The sequence below is a fragment of the Sus scrofa genome, chromosome X (genome assembly GCF_054392235.1).
Source record: "Sus scrofa isolate SSC_HxYL_T2T_F1_AM1 chromosome X, Sscrofa_HxYL_maternal_Yorkshire_Landrace_v2.0, whole genome shotgun sequence".
In the NCBI taxonomy this organism is placed as follows: Eukaryota; Metazoa; Chordata; class Mammalia; order Artiodactyla; family Suidae; genus Sus; species Sus scrofa.
Window position 1 is genome coordinate 60,827,292 of NC_139401.1, and position 27,234 is coordinate 60,854,525.

Sequence of the window (27,234 nt, forward strand, 5' to 3'; positions counted from 1 at the left end):
GGGAGAAAGAGGGTCAGCAGAGGCCTGAGGCAGTTAGCCTTCACCACACTGGTAGGTAGGCTCCAGGCTCCCTCCTTTCCCCTCCACCTCCTGCCAGGCCAAATGGAGGTGGACAGGATACAGCTTCCCTCTAGAGATAACCGGCTCCTCAGTTCTTCTAGATCTAAAGATGGCCTCTTACCTGCCCAACATATGACATGCTTCCAATCCTTTCTAAGAACCCATTCTAAAATTCCATTTTATTCTGGCATATTTGCACACACAGATATATTAAAACCTACCACTTTCCCATTCTTTGGTGGCCCCTTCCTCCAAAACCCCCAAATCAGACCCCTGTTCCACAACCTGGCATTTGAGAACCCCACCACCACTGGCTCCAACCTCCTTTCTACCTTAGAGCCATACAATCTCAACCAGAAAAGACTCAGTCACCTCACTCAGCCTGCTTGCCAGTCACCTCCCCATTCCTAATTTTGTTTACACCACTACCCTTTGCCTAACTAAACCCCTCAAATTTCTTGAGGCTTCCCAGGGCAATCGCCTCATATATACATATCTCTCATTTCTCTCCATGATAGTTTGCCTCTCGACTCATGAATCAGCAAGCAAAGGTATGTGCGTGCAGTCTGAGGACTGTGAAGTCCAGATCCTGAGGTTATTGTTGAAGGGAGACGTAATGATTTTTTTTTTTTTGTAGATGCAACCCACCCTCCTTCTCAATCTTAAGTATACTCAATAAATATCTGAGCCTTGAGTATCATTTTTCTAATCACTTTCATATTAATCAGGACAAATGCCAGTTGCAGAAGTAAAGGTCTTTTCCAAAGCTCTATAAAGACAGCAAGTTCTTCCCGAGCATTCATTAACTGCTAAGCATTGCTAGGGTTTCAGAGGGCTGTGACAGAGATCCAGGTTTCATTTGCTCCTCTGAGAGGTACTGAGACAACCCAGACATGCACGATATCAGGGAGACAAAGTAGAGGCAGGGAAACAATTATAGTTTGTCCCCTTTTATAACTTAAGCCTGAAACTGCTCAAGGATGCAAATAGCCTGGATGAGTTCTGAGAAAAGAAGTCATCAGGAGATAGGCAGGAAAGGCACTAAAGAGGTGGGCACAGAACTGGGAACTGAGAAGGAAGAGAATTTGGAGTGTAGGGTAAGTAGATTTGGGTGTGGGAAGGGGAGTTATATAGGGCAGACATGTTAGGTGACTGTGGGTTTGAGGCAAGCAAAGGGCAGGTCCAGCTCTGGGCTGGAGATATCCAGCTGTAAATAGATGGATTATATTGGTGCTTGGTCAAAGTGAGAGGAGGAGACTATACAGCAGTATCTGCAATTCTGGTTAGTGTCTCTAAGGTCCCCAGCTAGCCTTTCCTTAAGTGAGGGATTTACTGGGTTTCATTGTCTCCTCTCAAAAGTGCCTAGGCTTTGCCAGGGCCCTGCAGTGCACAGAGTTCTCCACCCTGAGAAGTTGCTCAAAGGTCCAACAAGAGCCTTCCAAGCCCTGGGTAGCTCCCTCCTTCCTGTTCCTCAGAAAGGCCTAGAGTCCATTGCCAGAGGCACACTTTGGTGCAGACTGAGCGGTGGGTGGGGCTGAATGAGGAGAGCTGCCCTGGGGGAAGGGGTTGTGCTGGTATCCCCAGGGGTGGGGCCTGGAGTCCAAAAGCACAGCACCCTCCACCTAGCCCAGACCAATGCGACTGGCAGGCAAAACTACAGTGGATAGTGAATGTATGAGGACAAGGCTCATCTTGACCCCGCGGCCCACACCAAAAACAAGCCTGTCCAAACCGAGGCCAGCTTTGCAGGGTCAGTCCAGCTGCCGCCTGTGCAGTGGCGCGCTTGGCGGGCACAGCCCCTCATCAGCGGAGAGCCTAGGCAAAGTCCGGCAGTGAAACAATATCTGAGGTGTCAGCAGCAGACAATGACAGCGGCCCAGCAGGCTAAGTATTTTAAGTAACTAAGAAGTTGGAGGTTTTGGCTGCCTCTTTAGCTCTCTCACACACACCCAAACGGTTCGTTCCCTCTACTACAGTAATTGCTCCCTCGACCTCTGGCAGAGAACACCCCCGCGCACACACATGCACATACACAACACCGTGCTTATCGCTATTTTTAAACCGGAAGCTGGAGAGAGAAGGCGGGGGCGGGGGGGGGAGACAAAGAGGCCTTGAAGCTCTAACCCAAGGACTAGCTTGGGCTACTGCCCTAACCCAGGATCCAGCGAGAGCCGGGCTGCCAGCGGGGCGGGCACCAGATGCACCCAGTGGCTGGTTGGGCCCTCAAGGCCGAGGTCCTGAAGGGAAGTGAGAAGCCCACAGGCCCAACTGAGCTCCCCCAAGGAGGAGGCACACAATGTAGATACCCCAATCCACGACAAAGCAAGTATCCTATCCGTCGGGCCCAGACCAGCACGTTGGCTCCGTCCCCAGAGAAGTAAGAGAGGCAGGAGATGCGCAGGGGAGGGGAGGGGTGGCAGACGGCCGCTGGGGTGAGCAACACCCGTGTAACACAGCTGTTCTAGCTAAGGTGCTACAACAAAGCTGCTGAGCTCCAGGCCTACAAATGCCCGCTGGGGGTGCTGGTTGGCTGTTCCTCTCCAGGGAGCTAAGGGTAGCACGTGCGGGCCCCATCCCCGCCTCCCCCAGGAGCCCAGATGCATAGCCCAAGCTAGCTCACCGGCCTGCCCACCTCTTCTCCGCCTCTAGCCGCAGTCGCTCGCGCCGAGTACCTGGCACTGGCCCACACCGGGCAGTCCTCAAAGCGGGTTTCAAGGGGCAGCGCAGAGCGGTGCGAATGCCGACCCGCCCAGCCCTGAGAGCTCCTCTCCAGGCTGCCAGAACGGAGCACGCGGGACTGCCACCGGAGGGCGGGCAGGCGGAGACTACTGTCTGCGAGCAAAGCTTACCCAGCCCGGTCTGGTTTCTAGCCCGGTTATTGTCTGCTGCGCCGCCCTGGAGAAGGCTGGAGCCTCAGCTGCCACGGCTGAGAGCTCCGCCGCCGCCACCGCCGCCTCCGCCTCCACCTCCCCCTCCCCTACCGCCGCCGCTGTTCCAGTCACCTCCTGCACTGCCTCCCCTTCCCCAGGCTCCAGGGAGTTCCCCCCCACCCCTCCCCGGGACTCAGCCACAGGGTAGGGTATGGGGCGCCCTGATTGGCAGGTTTGTGGTCCAATCCCTAAGGTGAAAAGGCGTTCCCCGACTCGCCTACTGTTTTCCTCCGTGAGTTTCTCTTTAAATGCAAATAAGCGCGGGCGTGGTGTAGGCAGGGGGCGGAGAGGCTGCAGAACCCCTGGCTGGGACTCCCCACTCCCCCACCCCCCCAACGACGGGCGGGTAGCTAGCTGCTTGGCCACACCTCAAGCTCGCGGGGCCGGTCCCGCCCGGATGGGGTTCGCGGGAGCCCTGGAGCTCGGTTTCGATTTTGCTTGCGTCCCATTTCCGTGGCGGCCCTGCAATTTGGCTGCCCTGGCAGCAACCACGCAGTTTATTCCAGAGAGGCGGGCAAGGAGGGGCGAGGGTGGAGAGGTTGGAGAGGCCTTCTGCCCCTTGCCGAGCCCAACCTTGAGCGTAGAGACTGGGCCCTGCTGCAAGCGCTACTTGGCCGCGCTGGGGAATTCACCTGCCAGGAAAGTCAATTGTGGTGCCCGCCTCCCAGCTTTCACCACCTCTTTGGCTCATGGGCACCTTAAGAAACCATCCAGTTCAACTTCCAGTTACTGAAGGGCCTGCTGCTGCCCAGAGAAGAAAAAGTACTTGCCCAAGGTCACTCGCCTTGCCCGCAACAGGGACAGATTGAAGTTCTGCCCAGGCTCCCAGTCCAAGGCTGCTTTCATTTTTCTTCTCTGTAGATACCTATTTCCGTGATTGACCCTCACCCAAATCTCCCACCTTTTACAGAACTTGAAGGGATCCCCAAAGTCTCTAGTGGCCCCCTCAACCTTCCCTAGTGGTGAGCTATGCTCTGTGCTGTTTCCTGTCCTTGAAAAAATCTGGATAGAGAGAAATATTTTGTCTAGGCCCAGACCAGAGATCAAGTCTGAGGGTGGAGTGAGAAGGCCTGTACCAGCCGTGCCACTGATGTGTCTGGGATGTGGCAGGGGGCCAGCTTGAACTTGAGTCTCTAGCTTAAGGGCATTAAATGGCATTAATGGCTGCCGGGCCAGGTGAGCTGAGGCAACAAAGAATCCAGTTCTACCACTAGCTCAAGAATATCCAGAAGGCCCAGCCCTAAAATTCTGTAGATGTCTAAAGGGGGGGGGGGGGGCTAGAGAACAATGCCTGCCGTTTTTGCATTGCAGGAGGAATGTTCTCTGTTGCTTGATTGGGTCCCGTCTGCACTGAAAAAAATCCAGCTGCTAAAACTGGTAAGAGGAGGACTACTGCCCCTTGCATGTGTGGCACACAGGAAGAGACATGGCTGCTAGGGCTGGGATCTGGCTCCAGCTCTGCCTCAGACCTCCTGTATGACTTTGGCCAGTCTGTTTTACTCTGGGCCAGTGCATCAACCCATCTCCACAAGGAGACAAAATATTACAATTTGGAGAAGACAGTTTCCAAATCTGGAGCCCAGGGAAATGCAGGGCCAGGACAGTCTCAGCTGTGGGAACAGGAAGAGGAGATATTCAAAGCAGTCAACTGGTAGGTGTGAAATAACCCTGAAGTGAGTTACACCACACCTCACCTGTCACAGAAACTAGTCCTCTGTATCCTCTACCTAGCTACAAAATATTCTGCCACACCAGTCAGATTTGGGACTGATATTTGACATTGAGCTGGGCCCAAAAGAAATAGGAATTGACAAAAGTGGAAGTAATCTTTGACATGCTAAAGAGGTCTCAGCTGAGTGTCCTTCTTCTTGGTCTTAATATTTTTAAGTCTCGGGTAGAGATTGTATATGTGCACATTAGGGTAGAAGGGATTCGAGGGGGTGGCACAGCTCCTTTTTTATATGGCCCACTCCTCCCCAGGGACAATGTTTGGCCATACCAATCATGGGCATAAACTTGTACCTCAAACTGCTTTCCTGAACACAGTATCCTCGAAGCCCCCATTCCACATGCTGACTGACACATGATCAACTTGTTTGGTCACTACAGAGGGTGGTGATGGGGAGCAAGAATACTTTAAGTTTCTTTACCTACAAAATGGAGATAATCCCTCTGCTGTTCAGTATCCTGTGAGTGTGGCGAAAAGTCCATGAGAATAGATGTGCAGATATATGTGAGATATAGTTGCCTGTGTGGAGGCAACTATATAAACTTGAGTAGACAGATTGATTTATATGACTAAAATGATCATTTCTTTCTTCACCAAATGTTTCATGGATATCTCCTCTATGCCAGTCATGCTGATAGGCATTGAGAGAATGGGGTACAGTGATAACATCCTGGGAGAAGGGGAGCTCTAAGGATGGAGTTCTGAGAGGAGCTGAAAGCTAAACTATAGGTATGGCAAAGGTGATCTGGAGCATTGCAGATGAAGAGATTCCTTCTCTGCAGGGTGGGGAGGGGAATCAGAAGTTCCATGGAGGATGGCCTCGATGACTATGACAAGTCAGAAAAGTAGGGGAAGGATTCCTGCCCCATCCAAAGCCCATCAGTGTGACAGGGTATGTTGGGTTAAGCAAAAGCTAGGATTCTGGGCACCTGGGGCTGAGTATTTGTACATGGAGAGGGAGGAGGAACTGGAGATAGAGGTCTGATACCAAAGTATAAAAGACTATGGCTGTTTGGCTAAATTGAGTCTCAACTAGTTAAGTTTGTCCTTCTCGAGGAATCAAGCTAGATAGTGTAGTGGCTCTGCTACCAGAATGCCTGGGCTGGGATGCTTGCCACACCACTTTGGAGCAGTGTAACCTGGGCAGCTTATTTTCTCTCTCTCTGCATCTCAATTTTCTCTTCTGCAAAATGATAATAATAAGAGTACCCATGTCAAAGAGCTGTGATAAGAATTAAATGAGTATTACCTGTAAGTGCTTAGCACAGAGCCTGATACATACAAAACTCTCAATAAATGTTAGCTGATGATGCTATTATTATTGTTAGTCTCCTGTTTCTGTGTACAGGTCTTCAAAGTTATATAGTTCATTTTGAAACCACTTTTCCAAATAAACACACAATTTTTGATTTGCAGAGCCAAACCAAGTTTCCCAAGGCAGAGGATTTCTTGGTTCATCTTTGTATCCTCAGAACCCGAAAGAGAGTTTAGCACAGACTTAGTGCTAAGCATATGTTTGTTGTACATAGTCAAACAGGCCTTATTTGGGTCTAATATTGAGCTTAGTTGCCAGCATCCACCATTGAAATATGATGTTGCCACTCTCTGAGCACCTCCTCTGTGCCCTGTGTTTGGTGCCACACCCATGATGATGAACTTGACATAGTTTATGGCCTTAGGGCAGCCAGTGTAGTGGAGGAGGCACACAGCCCATCTGACTAATGCCCTACAGTGTCCGACTTGGGCAAGGCATTAGATGATGTTGCCATTCACAGAACCGAAGAATATAGGGACAGGATTAGGAAATGTGACGATTTTGTTTAGGACATTCTGAGTTTGACTTGTTTGAAATCCTACCTCTGGGTCTTTGCACTTGCTGTCCCCACTTCCCATTATGTTTGTCCTCTGAATACTGATGTAGTTTGTGCCTCATTTCCTTCAGATGTCTCTTGAATGTCACCTTATTAGTGAGACCTTCCTTGGACAATTGAAATATAAAATAGCAATCCTATGTCTCCCTGCTTCACCCTCCAATCCCTTAACTGGCATTTTTTTCTTACCCATAGCATTTACGACTTCCTGGTTTATTATTATTATTATTATTATTATTATTATTATTATTATTATTGTCAGTTTCAAACTGTCTTTTTCCCATCATGATAATGAATGCTCCATGAGGGCTGACAGGCAATGAACAAAATACATAAGTAAAGTGTATAGTATGTCAGATGGCAATAAATGTTATGAAGAAAAATAAAGCAGGAAAGGGAGTAATGGTGCGATGGTGCTGCTTTAAACAGGGCAGTTGGGGCAACCTCACTGAAAAGGTGACACTCAAGCAAAGATCTTAAGGAACTGAGGAAGCAAACTATGAGGATTTTGGGAGGAGAAGCCCCAGGTGGAAAGAACAAGTACAAAGATCCCGAGGTGAGAACATGCTGGAATGTTAGAGGAACAACAAAGCAGCCAGTGTAGCTAGAACTGAATGAGTGTAGGGAAAAGTGGCAGGAGAGGGGGTCAGAGAGAACATGGGAGGCAGATGGTATATGACTTTCTGCATCATTTTGAAGACTTTAGACTTTGCACATTTCAAGGTGAGGAATTGGCATGGTTTTAGTGAAACATCAAGGGAGCTGTAGCATGAAGAAAGAAAGCAGTGAGTCTAGGATGGAGGCCCCTACAGTAATCCAGGTGAAATGTGATGGTGGCTCAAACCAGAGTAGAAGCAGTAGATGGTGTGAGAAGTAGTTGAGTTCTTCATGTATTTAGAAGGTAAAACTGGCCAGATTTGGTGGTGAAGGACATGGGAGAAAAATAAGAGTAAGGAATAGAAACTTAAAAAACACTGAGAAGGAGGGATTAGCAAGGTGAGATCAGAGCCAACACAACTGACTCTCCCAGAAGCCAAGGAAGACACAGGGGTTTTGTGAAAGTTGGTATTACCAAAAGTATATGTGCCAGATGCTGCCTAGAGGCACAGCAAAATAAAAGTAGAAAAGATGCTATTGGATGAGGATCTAAGCCATCAATTTTGATGTGAGCAAGGCCAGTTTGGAGCAGGGGTGAAGGTATATAGCAACTACAGTGGAGTGTCAAGAGATTGGTCTGCAAGGAAAGGGAGAATGTATGCATCTCCTTGCTCTAAAATTTTTACTGCAAAGAGAACAGTGGCTAGAGGGAGCCCTAGGGTTCAGGTTTGTTTTTACAAGATGAAAGGATATGAACTTGTTTATAAAAATCAATCAAGATAAAGATACAGGATTATTGATGGGTGGGAAACCTTGGATGGGGTTGGGGATGAGATCCAGAGCCCTTAGAGATGAGTGGTGGTCCTTGGCTGAAGGGAAAGACCAAGATAAGAGGAAAAGATGTGTGGATGCAATAGAATGTATTGTTATGGAAAGTTGACGATATCATGCCTAATGACCTCTACCTGCTCTGGGAAGTAGGAGGCAAAGTCCCAAAAGTGAGAGGAAAAGCAGTAGTCACCAAGGTACAAGGAAGCTTGCTAATACTGGACAAGGTTTGAAATAGTTACTGTGGAGAAAGGGCAAGTTGATAAAGGTTTAGTATTTTTTTTTTCATTTCATCTATAGTGCTTATCAGTCTAGTCTTAGGAGCACAGAATAGCTTGATCCAAAGTTAGTGTGTAACTGGGTGAGTGTTGAAGTGATTGAATGAACACAAGGCCAAAGATGGACAGGGAAAGAAGTGAAGACACAAGGGGAGCAAATGGAGAGAAGTTAGGGGATGGTATGGTACGTAAAACACAGAGCCTGGCACAGAATAGATCTCTATAAATATTTGTTGCGTGAAAGAATGGGAGATTCTATGAGGTCAAACCATAGGTTTCCAGGAATGTTACTTTTAGGTAATTCTAGCTAGAAAGGAAGGCCTGTATTTCCAGGTGAAGTCAAGGGAGCATGCAGTAAAATGGAGGATTGATGGTGTTGTGAGAGTCAAGGAGGTGAAGGAACTGCAGGTGAAGGCATTGGAAGGGTCACTGGAGCAGACTCTGCCATCAGCCCAGCCTCCACTTTTCTACTGGGAGGAGGCAGTCTGTGCTGGAAGGAGACTGGCAAAGTAGGAGCTAGCAAGTAGATTAATATCTGGAAACTAATGTTGTCTGTGACTGTAGGTGGACAGAGCTCAGAAAGTCCCAGGATGAAGCAGATAGTTGTTCATCTTGCATCTTCATCAAGAAGATGGCTTGACTGTGGAAAAGTAGGGTTTCCCTGGGGCTACAGAAACAATGAAGCCCCTTTAGAGTTTATAAATAAGCAGCAAAAGTAGAGCAGGGAGAAGGAGAGCTCTGTTCCTCTCATATGACCAGCCCCTCACTCTGGACTTGTTCCAAACCTTGTGGCCTATGCTCAGTGCCTGGGGTTGCCCACCTTTCCATGCCTTGCTATATCACTCCTTAGTGTCAACTCTATCGTGAGGGCTGCGGCTAGGGCCTCTGACAACTGAGGGCCTGCTACCCTACTCAGTGAGAAAGAGCACTATACACACACTGCCCAGGCCTATGAAATGAAGCCAGGGCTTGCCCACCTCAACCCGTGGCTCTGGCCTGGGCAACAAGAAACCTTGTGGGTTCTAGTTCCAGTTCTACTATTGTCTCACTGTGTGACTTTGGGAAAGTTTCTTCTCTTCTCTGGGCCTTGGTTTCCACATCTGTACAAAAATGGTTCTGCCTACCTCAGAGTTGTTCTAGAACTAAATGAAATGATGGGTGTACAAATGTTTTATAAGCATTCAAATGTTCTGGACTTACAAGAGAGTGGTTAACTGAATACTGTCATAATAAACCCAACCATACATGATCAATTAATTTATAACAAAAGGAGGCAAGATATAAAATGAGGAAAGTAAAGTCTCTTCAGTAAATGGTGTTAGGAAAACTGGACAGCCACATGCAGAAAAATGAAACTGGACCACTAGTTTACACAAAAATTGACTAAAAAATGGATTAAAGACTTGAATACAATATCTGAAGCCATAAAACTCCTAGGAGAAAACATAGGTGGTGATCTCCTTGACATCTGTCTTGGCAGTGAATTTTTGGATTTGACACCAAAAGCAAAGGCAACAAAAGCAAAATAAACAAGTGAGACTACATCGAACTAGAAAGTTTCTGCACAGCAAAGGTAAACATAAACAAAATGAAAAAGAAACCTAAAAAATGGGAGGAGATACTTGCAAACAATTTATCCTATAAAGGGTTGATAATCCAAAATATAAAGAACTCTTACAATTCAACATCAAGAAAACAAACAACCTGATTAAAAAATGGTCAGAGGACCTGAATAGACATATTTTTAAAGAAGACATACAGAAGGCCAACAGGTACAGTAAAAGGTGTTCATTATCACTAATCATCAGGGAAATGCTATTCAAAACCACAATGAGATATGAACTCATCCCTGTAAAAATGGCTGTTATCAAATAGATAAGAAAAAACAAGTATTAGAAAGGATGTAGAGAAATGGAACCCTTGTGAACAGTTGGTGGGAATGTAAATTGGTACAGTCAATATGTAAAATGTATGGAGTTACCTCAACATTAAAAATAGAACTACCATATGACCCAGCAATCCCACTTTTGCGTATTTATCCAAAGAAAACAAAAACACTAGGTATATGCACCCCCATGTCCACGGAAGCATTATCGCATTATTTACAATGGGCTTATCAGACACAACTTAGAATAGATTTACAAGGAGATCCTGCTGAGTAGCATTGAGAACTATGTCTAGATACTCATATAGCAACAGAACAAAGGGTGGGGGAAAAATGTATACATGTAAGGATAACTTGATCCCCTCGCCATACAGTGGGGAAAAAGTAAATTAAAACAACAACAACAAAAAGAAAACAACAACAACAAAAAAAGACCTAGAAGCAACCCAAGTGTTCATAATGAATGAATGAGGAAAGAAAATTTAGGATATATATACAATGGAATATTATTCAGCCATAGAAAAGAATGAAATCCTGCTGTTTGCAAAAACACGGATGGACCTGGAGGTATTAAGCTAAGTGAAATAGGTCAGACAGAGAAAGACAAATGTTATGTGATTTCACTTATGTGTGGAATCTAAATTTTAAGAATAAAACAAGCTTATAAGCACAGAGAACAGATTGGTGGTTTCCAGAGGCAAGGGTTGGGGATGGACAAAATGAGTGAATGGTGTCAAAAGGTACAAACCTCCAGTTATAAAATAAATTAGTCATGAGGAATATGGTAAATATAGTTAATAATACTGTATCACCTACTTTTTATTTGAAAGTTGCTAAGAGAGTAGATCTTAAAAGTTTTAATCACAAGAGAAAAATTATAACTATGTATGGTGACTTGTGATTATTTTACAATATATAAAAATATTGAACCATTATTGTACACCTGGAACTAATATAATGCTATATATCAATTATATTTTGATGAAAAACGTGATTATGCCAGATTTGCAATGGGAAATCAGGGAACATGTTCTCTATATTATATTCAGTAAGTCATTCCTATGACTGTGAATGCTCCATTCTAAGAACTGAAATCTTCAAGTCCAAAAGACCAGGATATTCAGAACCCTCTTGAGTCTAGTGCCCAGCTCAGCTCATTTTGAAACACATTGAACTCAAACCAGACTAAATTTGTTATGCAAACTTCCCTGCTTTTTGCCAATTCTATGTCTTTGTTCACTGAGTTCCTTCCACTAATACCTTTTATTTCCTAAGAATTAAAACACATTCCACCATTCAAGGTCAAAATCAAACACCAACTCTTCCTTCACCATTTTCCTCGACTTAGGAGCTGAGAGGGGATCTCTCTGGTTTCTGTAGTACAGTGGATCTTGCACTTTGGATCTTGTCTTAAGGCAAAATACTTTTCCCATTGCAGGAAAGAATGCAGACTGGTCAGTGGCCATGTGTGGAGCAGAGCCAGCCCCAAACTCATGGCAGGATGGGAGGGAGAGAGGGAGAAAAGAAGGAAGAAAAAAAAGGGAGGTCAGGAAGAGACAGGGAGAAAGGGAGAGAAGGGTTAAGATTTGGATTTCCTGGAAGCTGCATTCCCACTAATCCAGTTTATAGTCAAGATCTAACTGGGAAAACAAATTACCTGAAAACTGTGGTTGTAGAGAGGGGTAGGGGGGAGACCAGGTTACATCTGGGGCCAATGCCAACAAGAGACTAAGGGCCAAGTGTGAGATTTCATTCTAGGAATTTCCTCCTCATACCTCCTAGGGAAAGTATTCAATATATACAAATCTTGAACCAATATTGTACACCTGGAGCTAATATAATGTTACATGTCATCAGAAATTGAGATGATCCATTTTAACTCCTGGACTGTTGTCTGGATGAGGAAGAGACCAAAGCACCAGACCTTAAAGTTATTTCTGCCCTTGGTAACACAGGCAACTGGAAGAACAACAGCTGAGAGGGGTCTGGAGAGCTGGGCTGCCAATGACATGGGAACTTAACTTTGAAAGGTTCTCAGTCTACTCATCTGAGAAATGGGACAAAGTGTTTCAGCCTTCCTATCTTCCTAGAATTTGGTATGTTCCTACATCCTTGTCTGGGAAAGTCCTTTGACATGCCAAAAGTATCTAGGTGCTTTCAAGGATCAACCAGAGAATCTGTGTTCCAGATGGCCCAGGGGAGGCCACCCTTGCCAGGCCCTGTTTGAAGAGTATACTTTTCCAGGGGTCCTAATGCAGATGGGAATGCTTAGCTTGACTCCTAATCCCCAAGGATCCTTCCTGACTAAGACGATGGGGGACAGAGCCAAGGGTGGGGTCCCAGACAACACACCTTTCAGGAACCCTGATTAAAAGAAAGATAGAAGACACATACAGCTGCCTGCCCTGAAGCCCTTTGTCTGTGCTTATATCCCAGTCCTTCAGTTCTCTTGTTCCTTAGAGATAAAAAATTCCATTGCTCTCCAAAATGCATAAGAACGAAAGTCTGGAAGCTGAATAGGTCAGTACCATGGATGGATGTCCAGTTTTTTTTGCCTTCCTTCCTAAAGTCCCTCAGACACTAGGAGCTAGGGAGAGTGGGGGAGGTAAGAGAAGGAAGAGGCAAGTAACTTTAATACCCTGTTCCCTGCCTCCCTTCCTGCATGACGAGAGATCATTATGTAGGGGTGCAGTGACAGGAGGCGGGGGGCATTTGTCAAGGCAGCTCCCAGGAAAAAGCTCTAAACACTTAAGTACCATACTTTATCTGGGCTTGCCTCCTCTACCCCTTCATCTTATGTCTCTTTCACTGCTTATCCACATCCTCAATCACAGTTGTGCAGGAAATATATAATAGGGTACTGTAGAAGGATGAAGATTTAGCAAAATCGAAGGTGCCTTGATCTGTTGTTTTTTTGTTTTTTTGTTTTTTTTTAGCCACACCTGCAGCAAGTGGAAGTTCTCAGGCCAAGGATCAAACCCTACACCAGAGCAGTGATAACGCCAGATCCTTAACCTGCTGCACCTCAAAGGAACTTCCAAAGGTGCCTGGATCTGGATGTGGGTGGTTATCTATGCTGGTCCAGACCCTGTTTTCCTCCTTCCCCTGCTCTTCTCCACATCATACAGGGACTGACCACTGCAGGCTGTATTTCCCAGGCTTCCTCATCAGTCATCTTCTGGCTGGGTTCAACCAATGGGAGTCACTGGTGGGAGGGTAAGAAAAATGGAGGAGCCGGGTTACTTAGCCTCCACCTTTTGTGTCTTTGATGGTATCTCTGCTATATCTCTTCTGTGACTCCTGCTGTCAATATACTTCCAGTTTTCTGTGTAATCCCAGTTCCTGGCTCAGGTCACACCACCTCTTCTACCCACTGTCCTTCCATTTCTCAAATTGCCCTGCTCTGCCTGATATTGCAAGGGGGCTGACTTCTGTAGGCTGTGTTTCTCAGGCTCTCATATTAGTTGATTTCTAGTTTTCCACAGTGAGAGAGACATTGGAAACAGATTGAAGGACAAGAATGAGGGAAAGGAGTGGGTATTTATTCCCTTCCTCTGATTTGGCACCCATGATAGCTAGGCCTGTGATTCAAATTTACATGAAGTGACCCCTGAACCTCCTTCCTCATACCTCCAGCCTAAGGGAGGTGTTGGCCCCTTGTGTCACTCATCTCTGAGTTAACTTCCTGTCCTTCCTATCACAATTTCTTTTCTGTTTTATTTATTTATTTATTCACTTTTAGTCACATTATTTGTTTTTAATTTTTTATTGTAGTTGATTTACAATGTTCTTTCAATTTCTCCTGTAAAGCAAAGTGACCCAGTTATACATATAAATACATTCTTTTTTTCACCTTATCGTCCATCATGTTCCACCAAAAGAGACTGGATAAAGTTCCCTGTGTGCTTATCCACTCCAAATGCAATAGTTTGCATCTACTAACCCCATATTCCCAGTCCATTCCACTCCCTCCCTTTCCACCTTGGCAACCCCAAGTCAGTTTTCCATGTCCATGAGTTTGTTTTTTTTCTTTGGGTATGTTCACTTGTGTTATATACTAGATTCCAGATATAAGTGATATCATACAGTATTTATCTTTATCTTTCTGACTTACTTCACTTAGTATGAGAGTCTCTAGTTCCATCCATGTTGCTGCAAATGGCATTATTGTGTTCTTTTATATGGCTGAGTAGTATTCCATTTTGTATATGTACCACATCATCTTAATCCATTCATCTGTCTAAGGACATTTAGATTCTTTCCATGTCTTGGCTATTGTGAATAGTGCTGAAATGAATATAGGTGCGCATGTATCTTTTTCAATGAAAGTTTTATCCGGATGTATACCAAGGAGTGGGATTCCTGGATCATATGGTAGTTGTATATTTAGTTTTCTAAGGTCCCTCCATACTTTTTCCCATAGTGGTTGTACCAATTTACATTCCAAACAGTGTAGGAGGGTTCCCTTTTCTCTACACCCTCTCCACCATTTGTTATTTATAGACTTACTAATGATGGCCATTCTGAGAGGTGTAAAGTGGTTTTGGTTTGCATCTCTCTAATAATTAGTGATGTTGAGCATTTTTTAATGTGCCTGTTGGCCATCCGTATGTCTTCTTTGGAGAAATGTCTATTCAGGCCTTTTGCCCATTTTTCAATTGGGCTGTTGGCTTTTTTGCTGTTGGGTTGTATAAGTTGTTTGCATATTTGGGAGATTAAGCCCTTGTCAGTTGCATCATTTGCAAATATTTTCTCCCATTCTGTAGGTTGTCTTTTTTTTTATGGTTTCCTTTGCTGTACAAAAGCTTGTCAGTTTGATTATGCCTCATTGGTTTATTTTATTTTATTTTATTTTATTTTTGCTTTGGGAGACTGACCTAAGAAAACATATGTACAGGAGTTCCCGTCATGGCACAGTGGTTAACAAATCCGACTAGGAACCATGAGGTTGTGGGTTCGGTCACTGCCCTTGCTTAGTGGGTTAACGATCTGGCTTTGCCGTGAGCTATGGTGTAGGTTGCAGACGCGGCTTGGATCCCGAGTTGCTGTGGCTGTGGTGTAGGCCTGTGACTACAGCTCCGATTCGACCCCTAGCCTGGGAACCTCCATATGCTGCCGGAGCAGCCCAAGAAATAGCAAAAAGACAAAAAAAAAAAAAAAAAAAAAAGAAAACATATGTACAGTTGACACCAGAGAATGTTTTGCCTATGTTCTCTTCTAGGAATTTGATGGCATCTTGTCTTATATTTAAGTCTTTAAGCCGTTTAGAGTTTATTTTTGTGCATGGTGTGAGGGTGTGTTCTAGTTTCATTGCTTTGCATGCAGCTGTCCAGGTTTCCCAGCACCACCTGCTGAAGAGACTGTCTTTTCCCTATCTTATATTCTTGCCTCCTTTGTCAAAGATTAATTGACCGTAGGTGTCTGGGTTTATTCCTGGGTTCTCTATTCTGGTCCATTGGTCTGTATGTATGTTTTTTTTTTTTTTTTTACCAGTACCACACTGTTTGATTATTGTAGCTTTGTAATATTGTGTAAAGTCTGGGAGAGTTATGCCTTCTGCTTTTTTTTTTCTCTTTTCTGTTTTAAATTCACTGTCATTAATATTTGGTAGTTTGTCTAGTTAGATCTTGACTATGAACTGGACTAGTGGGAATGCAATCTATGATTCAGGGTGAGTGAATGGAAGAATCTTTGGTCACTTAACATAAACAGGGGATTGAGCAACAGCCCCTGAAAAGGTGACTTATAGCAGCCACAATGTGAATGAAGATATAGGGCTGAGCAAGCTTATGCTACCCTTTTACTTACTTGGATTCTTCAGAACCTTATTTCTAGAATATTACAGCCCCAAATTCTCTTGAGGATCTTGATAGGGAGGTAAGGGCTATTGGGCTAGTTTTCACTTTTTCTCCTTCAATGGCCAGGCTACTATGCCTGTCAAATGCCAGACCATTATAATCCTTCCCTATGACCAACCAGACCCTCTTCCCCCAGTGAACCCCTCTACACACACACATCTGACACAACAGCCCCCAGGATTTATTTTGTTGAGGATTTTATTGTGGAGGGTAATACAGGAGAGCAGCTTCAGGTGAGTGGGTAGAGCTGTAGTGCCCTCCAGCTACCTGGGTCCCAGGTGGTTTTCTGGAAGCATTGTGGGTTACTGGGCAGGCTGCAAGATTACAGTTGATGTTTGAGGTAGCTAATCAACATGGGGGGGATATCCAGCTTGTCTATGGCTTGTGGCTGGCTGGCCTGGTGCAGGGCTTTGCGGATAGCTAAACGAGCCTGTGATATTAGCGACCGTGGAGTGGCTACAGCAAGGAAAAACAGGTCATGAGAAGCAATTCTCAGTGTAATTCTCCCACCCAAACCTACATCTATTCTTCCCTGGCTGCTGCAGCCCTAATTTCTTTCTCTCTTCTAAGAAATGGCCCCTTCCCTGCCCTCAATGCATGATACCAACAGGGGCAAACTGAGGCCTAGAGAGGGCATGTTCAAGTTCAAAAAACAGTCAGTGGCAGAGCCAGAACAAGAAATTGGGCTCACACTATCCCCTATCTCATCTTAGTAATCCCTTCCCTAGAAAAGAACCTTTAACCTCTTCTCCACTGGGGCCCCAGAAGGGAGGTGTTTTCTCCAATTCATCCCAGAAGGATCAGCTTTGGGGGTGATTTGGGACCCTGGGAGCCCCAAGCCAGGGGGCCTATTAGAGCTGGTCACACTCACCTCGGGCCTGTAGCAGCAAAGCAGTGCCTTTATCACATTGAGAGTTCAGGTCCAGGGAGAGAGATGGAAGGTAGACGTTAGCACCAAAATCAATTAACAGCTGGATATACTCTGGCTCACATTTATGGTGGAGGCAAATTTCTAAGAGGGTGCGGGGCCGTGGGACTCGAGCCAACAGGTGTTGATCAGTGCAGTTATAGTCAGGATCTGCTCCGTGGAGCAAAAGCAGGCGGAAACAGTCAAGGTGACCATAGACTGCAGCCAAATAGAGGGGGCCAGAACATGAAGCTATGTTTGATGACCAGACTGGTAGTTTTGCCTTGACATTGGCCTCTGCACCATGACCCAGGAGCTCTTGCAAGATGGCAACAGCACCATCACGGGCAGCTGTGAGCACAGGAGAGCAGTTGTTGTAGATGCTACCACCAGGACAGGCACCAGCTTCCAAAAGCACACGCACACAGTCCAGATGGCCATGACTGACGGCGGTAAAAAGTGGTGTCTGTGCCTTGACGTCCAAGCTGTCAACGTCAGCACCATGTGCCAGGAGGACCTGCAAGCAGCTAAGGTGGCCATAAGAAGCAGCCAAGCGCAAGGGTGTCCCAGGGACACCCCAGCCACTCCTACTATTGATGAATCGTTTGTATCGCTCCTGGCGCAAAAGCTGGTCCAAGGTATAGGAGTTGTTGTTGTACACTGCTTGATTGAGGGCCTGCTTCTCCCCTGTGTCAGTGTCCTCCTCCTCCTTGTCGGGCTGCAGGAGGGAGAAGATCTTGGTGATGTCCATGAGGTTCACCTTGGCTGACTAGAGCCGAACTATTCTCATTATGAGCAGGAGGATATGGCAGATCTGTGGGTGACAAAACAGGAGAGAGACTGCGGGCCTCCATCAAAATCCTGGATGACATCCCTTTCCCCCATCTTTCACTATCAGGCTCTTCACTCATGGGTCTCCTGCTTCTAACTCCTACTCTATCTTATTTCAGACCCCAGAGATATCTACTAAAATAGATAAAATTGTTTCACAGCTTGGTGCCTTTGTATATGCTGTTCTGCCTGCCCTTCAAACTCCTACTTATGGCAAGCCTTCCCTAATCTCCTCCCTCTGCTCAGGGATTCCAAAGAATTACAAGTAGACTTTAGCTATGAACTTTAACACCACATTTCCACTTATCTGTGCTTCATTACTGTGTATAACTCCAGGGGAAGGACTCCTGTATCCATCTTATTATTCCTCCACTCCCAGTAGGGCCTATATCATGGCTGGAGATTTGGTAGATGCATCTTTCTTAGTTTAGAATGTGTAGAGTAATGAGATTCTTGTCTGGCAGTTGCTAAGTCAACAGAATGGTTGGTGTCAAGCTGTTATCCCTGAGCATTCTGACATCAATCTCATGGAGCAGGCCTTCAACTCAACCTCTCACCCCTTTAATTGAGATTCAACTTCTTCACAGCCCTTCATATGTCGCCTCCCTTCAGACTCAGGCCACATGCTTCAGGCAACAGAGTTGCTCAGGAAATGGATGTTGAATGACATTTACTGATTAAATAAAGATGTGGCATTACAAATAACACTCTTCAAGTAAAATGAAGTCAAGAGATGGTAAGAAATAATTGAGCTTTCCAGGGAAAGTCCTCCTCTCTGTTGACAACTGCTTTTTCTACCAGGACCACTTCAATCCAGGAGTCCCTTTGATTTCCAATATATTTTTTGAATCTGTGGCTTCCCCATCTCTCTGAGTCAAGCCTTTTCCCATCCTCTCTATTCCACCCAGCCTGAGGCCTTACCTCAACCCTCAACTTTTCTCTCCTCATTATCCCCAGGCCCTACAAAAATCACCCATGTCCCAGTGACTGACTCAACCTAACCCCTTGACATTTCTAGTCCTATTCCTAATGCTCAAAAGTCAAAAACACGCACCTCAGTTTGTAATGTCATCAGGGTAAGCTGGTAGGTTTTTCAGAGATCAAGTTTCCCTCTTCTCCCATACCCTGCAGCCCTGGGCTCAGGGCCACACACCTCATTTTATTCACTGTCCACCTCCACTCTTCTTTGTTAGCCTGAGACCTCAAATACACACCTCATAGAATAAATTGTGAAGTGAGTGGGTGGGGTCTCCCTCAACTTTAGGCCCACCTCCATGAGTCAGCAGCAACTCCATATATGGTCTTTTTAATTATTCACTTTTGGGGTGCAATTATAAGAAGAGGATTTTAGAAATCAGGCAGACTTAAGTTTGCAACCCAGCACCCTCATTTCCTTAGTAACCTTGGGTAAGTCTCTTCCCTCCTTTGGGATTCAGTTTCCTCATTTATGAGACAAAGGATAGTCCCTGCCTCATGGAGCTCTTAAGAGAAAGAGAGATACCATACATTAGATCTTCAAAGGTAAGCTTCCTCTGTACCTTCAACCTCTTCATTAGCTCCTTTCCCTCAATTGTCTTTGGAAACAAAACAAAACACTTCTATGGTCCCATTCTAGCTACTTTTCTCTTCTTTTCATCTCTCTCTTCTTCACTGAACTTCTCCAGAGTTTTTTAATCATCTATTTGCCCACTTACCATTCACTTTTCCACCCTCTGCAGTCTGGCTCCACCCACTCTCAATCACATACGGAGATAGTTCTTTAAAAGTCATCCTTGTGGTTAAATCTACTGGCTGCTTCTCAGACCTTTACTTCTCTGACTTTTCTGGGACATCTATTCCCACTGACCTCTTCCTCCTATGTAGGCCTCCCTTGGCTTTCTCACCAGCACACTTTCATGATTTTTTTCCCCTCTGTCTCCCCAGAAATAGTTCCCCCAATTCTTTCCTTGTTCCAGAGCTGTAGCTTTCACCTTTATCCTGATGATTTCAAGTCGGTGGTATCACACCACCACTACTGCCATCACCATCACCAAACTTGGTTCATATCTCGGTTCTTCATTATCTAGCTCATCAACCAAACCAAATACTCAAGACTCATGTCAGTCCTCTTATTTCTTTGTCTCACTCCCATTTAATTGGTTATCAAATCCTGTGGATTTTACTTCCTAGAGACCTCTATAGGCTGCCCTCCTCATGCCCATCCCCACTGCCAGTGCTTTATCTAAGGCCTCCAACATCTTTTGCCTCAACTGTTGTAGTAGTCTCCTAGCTAGTTTCATTTCTTAGTAATTTCTCCACATTGTGGCTAAAGTGATTATTTAAAAATACAAATCTTGGAGTTCCTGCTGTGGTGCAATGGGATTGGTGGCATCTCTGCTGCACCAGGACCCAGGTTCCATCCCCAGCACAGTGGGTTAAAGAATCTGGCATCATGGCTCAAATCTGATCCCTGACCCAGGAACTCCACTAGCCACAGGGCAGCCAAAAAAGAAAAACATATATACAAATCCTGTCTGTGCCAATCCTCTATCTTAAATTCTTTACTTTCTCCCCTTTCTTTCAGAGTATAGCCTAGATGCCTTGCCTGGCTCACAGGTCTTTCATGAGAAAATCTTGGCCAGTATTTCCAGCCTCATTTCCTACTACTCCTCTACTTATACCCCAAGTTCCAGAGATAAGGGAAGAGAAATGATGGCTCTAGATATACATCATGCTTCCTTCTGTAACATACAACTCTTTCTGATGAGTTAGTTCTTTAGTCTTTGCTCTTATAGCACTATAGCAGTCATTCTTCTATATAGCTCTCTTTTTCTGCCACCACAGATTAAAAGGCCATATATAGAAATGGTAAAACATGGTCAGGAATTCTGCTTCAATCTCAGCTCCACCACTTAGTAGCTGTATGACCAAGGGTAGATCTTTTAATCTCTCTGTGCTTATTTTTTCATCAAAGACAGGATGATAGTAATATCTGCCTCAGAGGGTTATTAGGATTAAATGAGTCAATACATTTTAAATGTTTAGAATAGCACCTGAATGTAGTACTCAGTAACTACTTTTACTATGATGAGGATTATTACTTAGGTCTCCAATTTCTATACTGTTGCTCCCTCCTAAGGTTAAAGTTCTATTACCACAGAGATGGAAGTTTTTCCTAATGTCACATGGCTCTTTTTGACAGTTGTATCATTAGCAAGAACTCAGAACAAATCTCTATTCTTGTGCTTTTCAAAGCTATTTCACTTAGTGGAATAGGTAATATTATTCCCATTTTGTAGATGGAAGAAACTGAGGTCCAATGGAGTAAGGGATTTGCCAGGTACATTACCTCAGGGCAATAGCAGAACCTGAAATAGAATCCAGGTTTCCCTACTCCCCATCCTGTTCTTTCTATTGCTACATGAAAAACAAATGCATACTCCCACCTCTTGTCTCAAGCAGGCATATTACAGCTCCCAGAATCCTCAGGTTTGAGGGTTGTCCTGAATTCCAGGATTTCAGTCATAGAAGGTTTCTTTACAAATCATTTCTTCTGACACCAAGTAGGGATTCCCTTCTTACTATATTTTGGGGAGTAGTATTTGGGGAAATGAAGAGGAAAGGGAATGTTAAGAGAAACGCTGAAGCTCTTACAAAGGTCATACCATGAGCCCACAGCAGGGTCCATGTAATGAGCCTCCAGAGGGAGAAAAAGCCTTGACCCCCAGTTGCCTTGGCCACTTGAGTGAATTGCGCCTCATTCAATAGAATAAGAAAATCTAACTCATCTCTTGTCAAACCTCACCTTACTGTGGTTTATTAATCAAGAGTTATTATATGTGACCATTCTGTGCAAGGATCCTCCTCCTGATCCCCAAAGTGCAGGGTTTTAAACCCTTTTTTGGTGACATTGGCCCCTCTGGCAATCTGATTAAATCTCTGGTCCCCTCTCAGGATGGATTTTAACACATAAAATACATAGGATTAAAGGACATTATTATTGAAATATCATATATATCATATTATATCACATATATAATACATATTATATATTAAATTGAAATATTATATATACCAAAATATTTTAAAAATTGTATAATATAGTAATAGAAGTTCTTTACTAACACATTAAATAACAAGATCTACTAATAATTTCTAAATGATCATGAGCATAAATGGCATTTCCAGATCCCTCCCATAATTGTAATATTATATGAAATATCTGTGATTTCTTCTGGTGACCAAGTTACAGGAACTAGTAATAGTATTTCCATTTGTTACCAGCATTCATCCTTGAAAGAAATGGTAAATATCAGTTACAGATTAGGTGGAAATAAAGTTGATTGTTGTTCCATCCCTAATTTTGGACCCTTTGAATTCTATCTAAAGCCTTCTTGGAAGGGGGAGGGTGTCTTTGAATCTAGGTTAAGAACTCCTATGAGAGAGTGGTTTCAGTGGGTCCTAGTGTCTTCCAGGCACTAGTGGACTATTTTTAATACTTACCTTTCTCCCTCCACTGAGGAGCTCTGCCCTTCTGCTCTTGAGCCCACCCTGCTGCACTCACACACACAGACTCACAAATACCACGCAAAGACACAAAGACAAACCTTCACTTTCCCTGTATTGCATAACCACAATTTCCCTCAAGAAGTAGGCTGGACCCCAGAGCCTAGGCAGATGTGGCAGGAAGCCATCCTTCCCTAGGTGGGCAGGTTTCTCCACTGACCTCCCAAGCACCCCCCAGAAACCAGACCCAGTAGAAACAGACTCTGCAGAGTAGCGATCACAGGTCCACTGACCTATAGCCCGAAGGATACACTTTTCTGTCTTTAGCTGCATCATTGGGTCCTAGGTCCAGGTACTCACCGGCTTTGGTAGCTGATGTAGCTTCCCCTGTCCCTCTGCAAAGCACAGGACCCTGGTGGACACCCCGCCAAGGGGACCCCCCTATTGCCCTGAGGGTCAGGCCAGAGCAGGCAGGGTCCTTAATTCCCACTGTTAACAATACTGCCTAAAGGCTGGCTGAAGAGGTCCAGAAGGCTAATTTTAGGCTACCCTCTCCCCCTCCTCCCAGGGCCGTGTTATCTTACTAATTCCATTCTGGGAGAGATCTGAGTGAGAGGAGGGCCATCTACGGGGAAGTCCTGGAAAGACTAACTGACAGACATGTGCCTGGCTAGGCCAGGACTCGGGCTCCTAGTGTGTCCTAGGGTGCTCCTACCCACAATTCAAATGAGCTACAAGGCTAGGCTCCTGCACTGTGGGAGTTCCCATCCTTTCACCATGGGGTCTGAGAAGGCCCAGTTCTCCTTAGCACATCTTCTTCTGGGTCCAAACCTCTTTTATTTGGTATCCCTAACTTAGTCTCTCTGGATTTCTTTTTTTTCCTTTTTTGAAGGACCACCGATACGTCTCTGCCCTCCCCTTCCCCAACCCTACCCCCCAAAGTAAAGAGGATGGCGGGAAGCAGAGACCTCCATGCTAGAACATATATCAACAAAGTTTTCTAAAGTTTAGAAAGGCCCTGATCATTTATAAAGGCCTCCCCAGTCCACCATTAAAAGGAGGAAGTGGTAGGGAGATACCTTTAGAAATAGTCACGTTATCTATTTTAGGTGTCACCCAAAAAGAAGATGGAAGCCATATCGTTCTTTTTTTTCTTTTTGCCTTTTCTAGGGCTGCTCCCATGGCATATGGAGGTTCCCAGGCTAGGGGTCTAATCAGAGCTGTAGCTGCTGGCCTATGCCAGAGCCACAGCAACGAGGGATCTGAGCCACATCTACAACCTAAACCACAGCTCATGGCAATGCTGGATCCTTAACCCACTGAGCAAGGCCAGGGATCAAACCCACAACCTCATGGTTCCTAGTCAGATTCGTTAACCACTGAGCCACGATGGGAACTCCGGAAGCCAGCTCTTTCTATCCTCTGGGAAGAAATGCCAGCCTAGCATTTTGTATACAAACTATACCACAAACAATCTGATCATGTCTGAGAAATGGTTTACGGAGAAACTATCAAGAAGCCACTATGTGTAAGGTTCTAGATGCAGGAAGAAGAGTTCAGTTAATTAGGAAAAATAGAAATGGCAACAATTATATTTCACATAATGTGAAAATGCCATAACTAAAAGTTACCTGTGTCCATATCAATGTCTCAGATTAGTCCACGGGGTTACTGCAGGGTACTATGTCCCTATATGCCACTGAAAACTATAATAAATAATTTTCCTACAAATAGATTCCAGTATATATATAGATATATATATCTATCCCAAGAGCTTAGAGTCTCTCCCTTTCCCTTCATCAAGGAAAAGAAAGTTCTAATCAGGAAAAAAGAAAAGCTATTGAGGGAACCAGAGATATACTGAGATAAAGCACCAGCAGCCCTGTTTCACATGATTACTTTGGTATTAGAATTGGCACATTGAAAGGGAACTTCTAACCAGCCACAATGGAAAAAATAAAAATCATTATAAAAAAATAAAATAAAATATTCAGTGAATGAATAGCATGAGACATTGATCATAAAAATAAAACTGGGCCAAAGAAACAATTCCTTCACTGAATGCAACCACAAGTAACTTTAATATTGCTATGAGTGATCTGCTAATAATTAGTGATCTCGTGGTCATAAAAAAGGGGGGGATTTCCACATTTCTGAGTGATGTTTAATGACTTATTAAATGCTTCCAATAATTGTACATCCTCTATATGCAGAAATAGCATATCTCACTATTGGACAGCTTAGTTAGTCCTTCTTTCTGCTAAGCCTATATTTGCACTGATAAAGCAGCCCTGAGGTTAACTGCTGATTCTGTCTTCACTTACCCATCAGACTTCAGAGAACACAATAGTTTTCTTTGCCCCCAAACAGCCCTATACAGGGTCTTAACAAAAGTATCTTATCCTTCATGTCACCTTATCTCAGGGAAAACAGCCTAACTCCTTCAACTACTTATTTCATGCTGGTGTCTATTCATTCCCTTCGCATGTCTTGTCTACCACACTCAGGAAGTGGTCTCAAAGCCTGCTTACACATTAAAAGCACTAAAGAGTTCACAGGAGGTCAGATGACTTCTTAGGAAAGTATCAGGTGTGTCCCAGTGTGAACAACAACTCTGAAGATCAGAGTTTGAGCCAGCTTACTTCAAGCCAGTGGTCTGTAGCTGTTTAATTATCTGAGGCCTCATGAAAACCTGATTAGCAACCAATAAACAAGCTACTATGATGTGGTATTATTCCTGAAAAAAAAAAGGATTAGTAGGATTTTTAATAGAAAATTATTGAGATAATTATATATTAGCATGCAGTTGTAAAAATAATACAGAGACCCCCTGTAGACTTTACTATTTACTCCCATGGTGGCATTTTGAAAGACAATACTGTAGTAGGATATTGACATTGATACAATCTACCTATCTTAGATTTCCCAGGGTTTACTTGTAGTCATGTGTGTGTGTGTGTGTGTGTGTGTGTGTGTGTGTGTATGTGTACTTACTTCTGTACAATTTTATTACACAGTAGATTTTTGTGTATACCACCACGGACAATATATAGAATAGTTCTATCACAATAAGGATATTGCAGATTTCCTTTTTACAGCCATATGCACTCTTTTCCTACTCCTCCTTCCTTGGTCCCTAACCCCTGGCAACCTCTAAACTCTTTTCCATTTCTATAATTTTGTAATTTCAAAATCACATAAATGACCTGACAAAACATTGTAAATCGACTATACTTTAAGAGTAATAATAATAATAAAAAAGTCACATAAATGAAACTATGTCTTTTGAAAGTAGATTTTTTTCATCCAATGTACCCTTGAGACTTGTCCAATTTGTTGCATGTATCAAGTTTGTTTTTATTTCTGTGGCATTATGTATCATAACTTGTTTGGTCATTGACCCAGTGAAAAATATCTGGATTTGTATGTAATATTTGGCTCGTAAGAATAAAGCTTCTGTGAACATCTGTGCACTACCTCGTAAAATGAGTTGGGAATAATTCTTTCTTCTATTTCTGGAAGAGATTGTATAAATTAATAAGACTGGTATTCTTTAAATGTTTGGTAGAATTATCCAGTAAAACCATCTGGGTCTGGGGATTTTTTTGGAGGGGTACTTTTACATAATGAATTGCATTTCTTTAATGTGTATAGAACTATTCATAACAGCTATTTCATCTTTATTAAAGTTTTAGTAGTTTGTGTATTTTGAAGGTCAGTTTTCTCTGAATTGTCATATTTATAGTGTTTTGTTCATAGCATTCCCTTTTGTAATTAATCAATGATTTTATTGTGAATATATATGTATATGTATTTTTAATGATTTTACTCATTTTAAAAAACTTTTTTTTTTGGAGAAGTTTTATATTCACAGCAAATAGCCTTCACTTTTATCAATATCCCCCACCAGAGTGGGATATTTACAGCAATCAATGCACCTACATTGACACATTCTAATCATCCTAGGTCCATAGTTTGCATTAGGGTTTTCTCCTGGTGGTGTACATTCTATGGGTCTGGATAAATGTATCCATCATTACAGTATCATACAGAGTATTTTCACTGCCTCAAACATCCTCTGTGTCCCACCTATTAATCCCACCTTAGTGCAGCTCAGACAACACTCATATTTTCATTGTCTCCATAGTTTTATATTTTCTAGAATGTCATGTAGTTAGTTATAAAATATATAGTCTTTTCAGGTTGGACTCTTTTGCTTAGTAATACACATTTAGGGTTCTATTGATGTAAAACAAAAATTGGTTTATTCTAGATCAGCAAAAAATTGCAATTTGAGGTCTGCAACTATGGCAAGCCATGTGCAAGTACCCCCACAGCAAGGAAAGGAGAATACTTTTATAGAGGAGAAAAAGAAGTTGAGACAGCTATAGTAAACAGAGTTCATGACTTCTCATTGGCAGAGTCCTTGCCAGAAAAGAAGTCTTTCTTCTTCTTATTGGGCTCTGCTATCTCCATGGGGCATGAGAGCTCCTCATTCTGGCCTCCTATCTCTATTTAATTGAGGTATCTGCAGTTCTGTTTCTGTGCTTATAGTTCCTCCATGTCTTTTCACTATTTAATATGTCATTTTTTTTCTTACAGTTCTGAAGAATATTCCATTGTCTGGATGTTCCATAGTTTATTTATGCTATTTATAAATTTACCTACTGAAGGACCGCTTTGTGGCTTTCAAGTTTTGGCAATTACAAATAAGGCTGCTAGAAATATCTGTATGCAATTTTTATGTGTATATACATTTTTAATTCCTTTGGATAAATTCCAAGGAGTGCAATTGCTCTAACGTATGGTAAAATTATGTTTAGCTTCGTAAGAAACTGCCAAACTGTCTTCCAAAGCAGCTGTGCCATGTTGCACTCTAACCAGCAATGAACAAGAGCTCCTATTATTCCAGATTTCTTCTCAGCATTTGATTGGTGTTGTCAGTATTTAAGATTTTGGTCATTCTAATAGGTGT

General features: G+C 43.7%; 3 protein-coding genes across 10 annotated transcripts in view; 1 reads left to right on the top strand and 2 right to left on the bottom strand.

The window, feature by feature from the left end:
• Positions 1-17,047, bottom strand: part of AMER1 (APC membrane recruitment protein 1) — a 33,317-nt gene extending 16,270 nt beyond the window's left edge. Inside the window, exon 1 of one of the 6 annotated variants that reach the window (XM_085007223.1) lies at positions 16,908-17,047. The gene's annotated coding sequence lies outside the window, so the exon portion shown is untranslated. Of the gene's footprint in view, positions 1-2,680; positions 2,837-2,909; positions 3,109-16,907 lie in introns of those variants that run through there. The other 5 variants (XM_013990913.3, XM_005657812.4, XM_013990914.3 and 2 more) reach the window with 5 other exon arrangements.
• On the top strand, positions 2,768-6,034 carry LOC146394628 (uncharacterized). The gene is made up of 2 exons (XM_085007252.1): positions 2,768-3,222; positions 4,302-6,034. Exon 1 carries the CDS (start codon positions 2,798-2,800, stop codon positions 3,185-3,187), a length of 390 nt encoding a protein of 129 aa, XP_084863378.1. The 5' UTR covers positions 2,768-2,797; the 3' UTR covers positions 3,188-3,222; positions 4,302-6,034.
• On the bottom strand, positions 16,217-22,795 carry ASB12 (ankyrin repeat and SOCS box containing 12). 3 transcript variants are annotated; one of them, XM_021080716.2, is made up of 4 exons: positions 22,620-22,795; positions 21,200-21,334; positions 16,908-17,757; positions 16,217-16,492 (listed from the first exon to the last, which is right to left on the bottom strand). In XM_021080716.2, the coding sequence occupies exons 3-4, from the start codon at positions 17,692-17,694 to the stop codon at positions 16,359-16,361; spliced, it is 921 nt and encodes a 306-aa protein (XP_020936375.1). In that variant the 5' UTR covers positions 17,695-17,757; positions 21,200-21,334; positions 22,620-22,795; the 3' UTR covers positions 16,217-16,358. The 3 variants fall into 3 exon arrangements, with proteins under 3 accessions (XP_020936375.1, XP_020936374.1, XP_020936376.1); XM_021080715.2 differs by lacking the exon at positions 21,200-21,334 and having other exon boundaries at positions 22,620-22,792; XM_021080717.2 differs by lacking the exon at positions 21,200-21,334 and having other exon boundaries at positions 22,553-22,693.
• Between the last annotated feature and the right edge of the window lie 4,439 nt (positions 22,796-27,234).

Excerpts from the sequence above, each read along its gene's own strand:
- LOC146394628 (XM_085007252.1), top strand. The coding sequence starts at position 2,798 with ATGCCGACCCGCCCAGCCCTGAGAGCTCCTCTCCAGGCTGCCAGAACG.
- ASB12 (XM_021080716.2), bottom strand. The coding sequence starts at position 17,694 with ATGGACATCACCAAGATCTTCTCCCTCCTGCAGCCCGACAAGGAGGAG. Across the intron at positions 16,493-16,907 it reads TTTGCTGCTACAGGCCCGAG|CCACTCCACGGTCGCTAATA; the intron begins GTGAGTGTGACC and ends TCCTTGCTGTAG.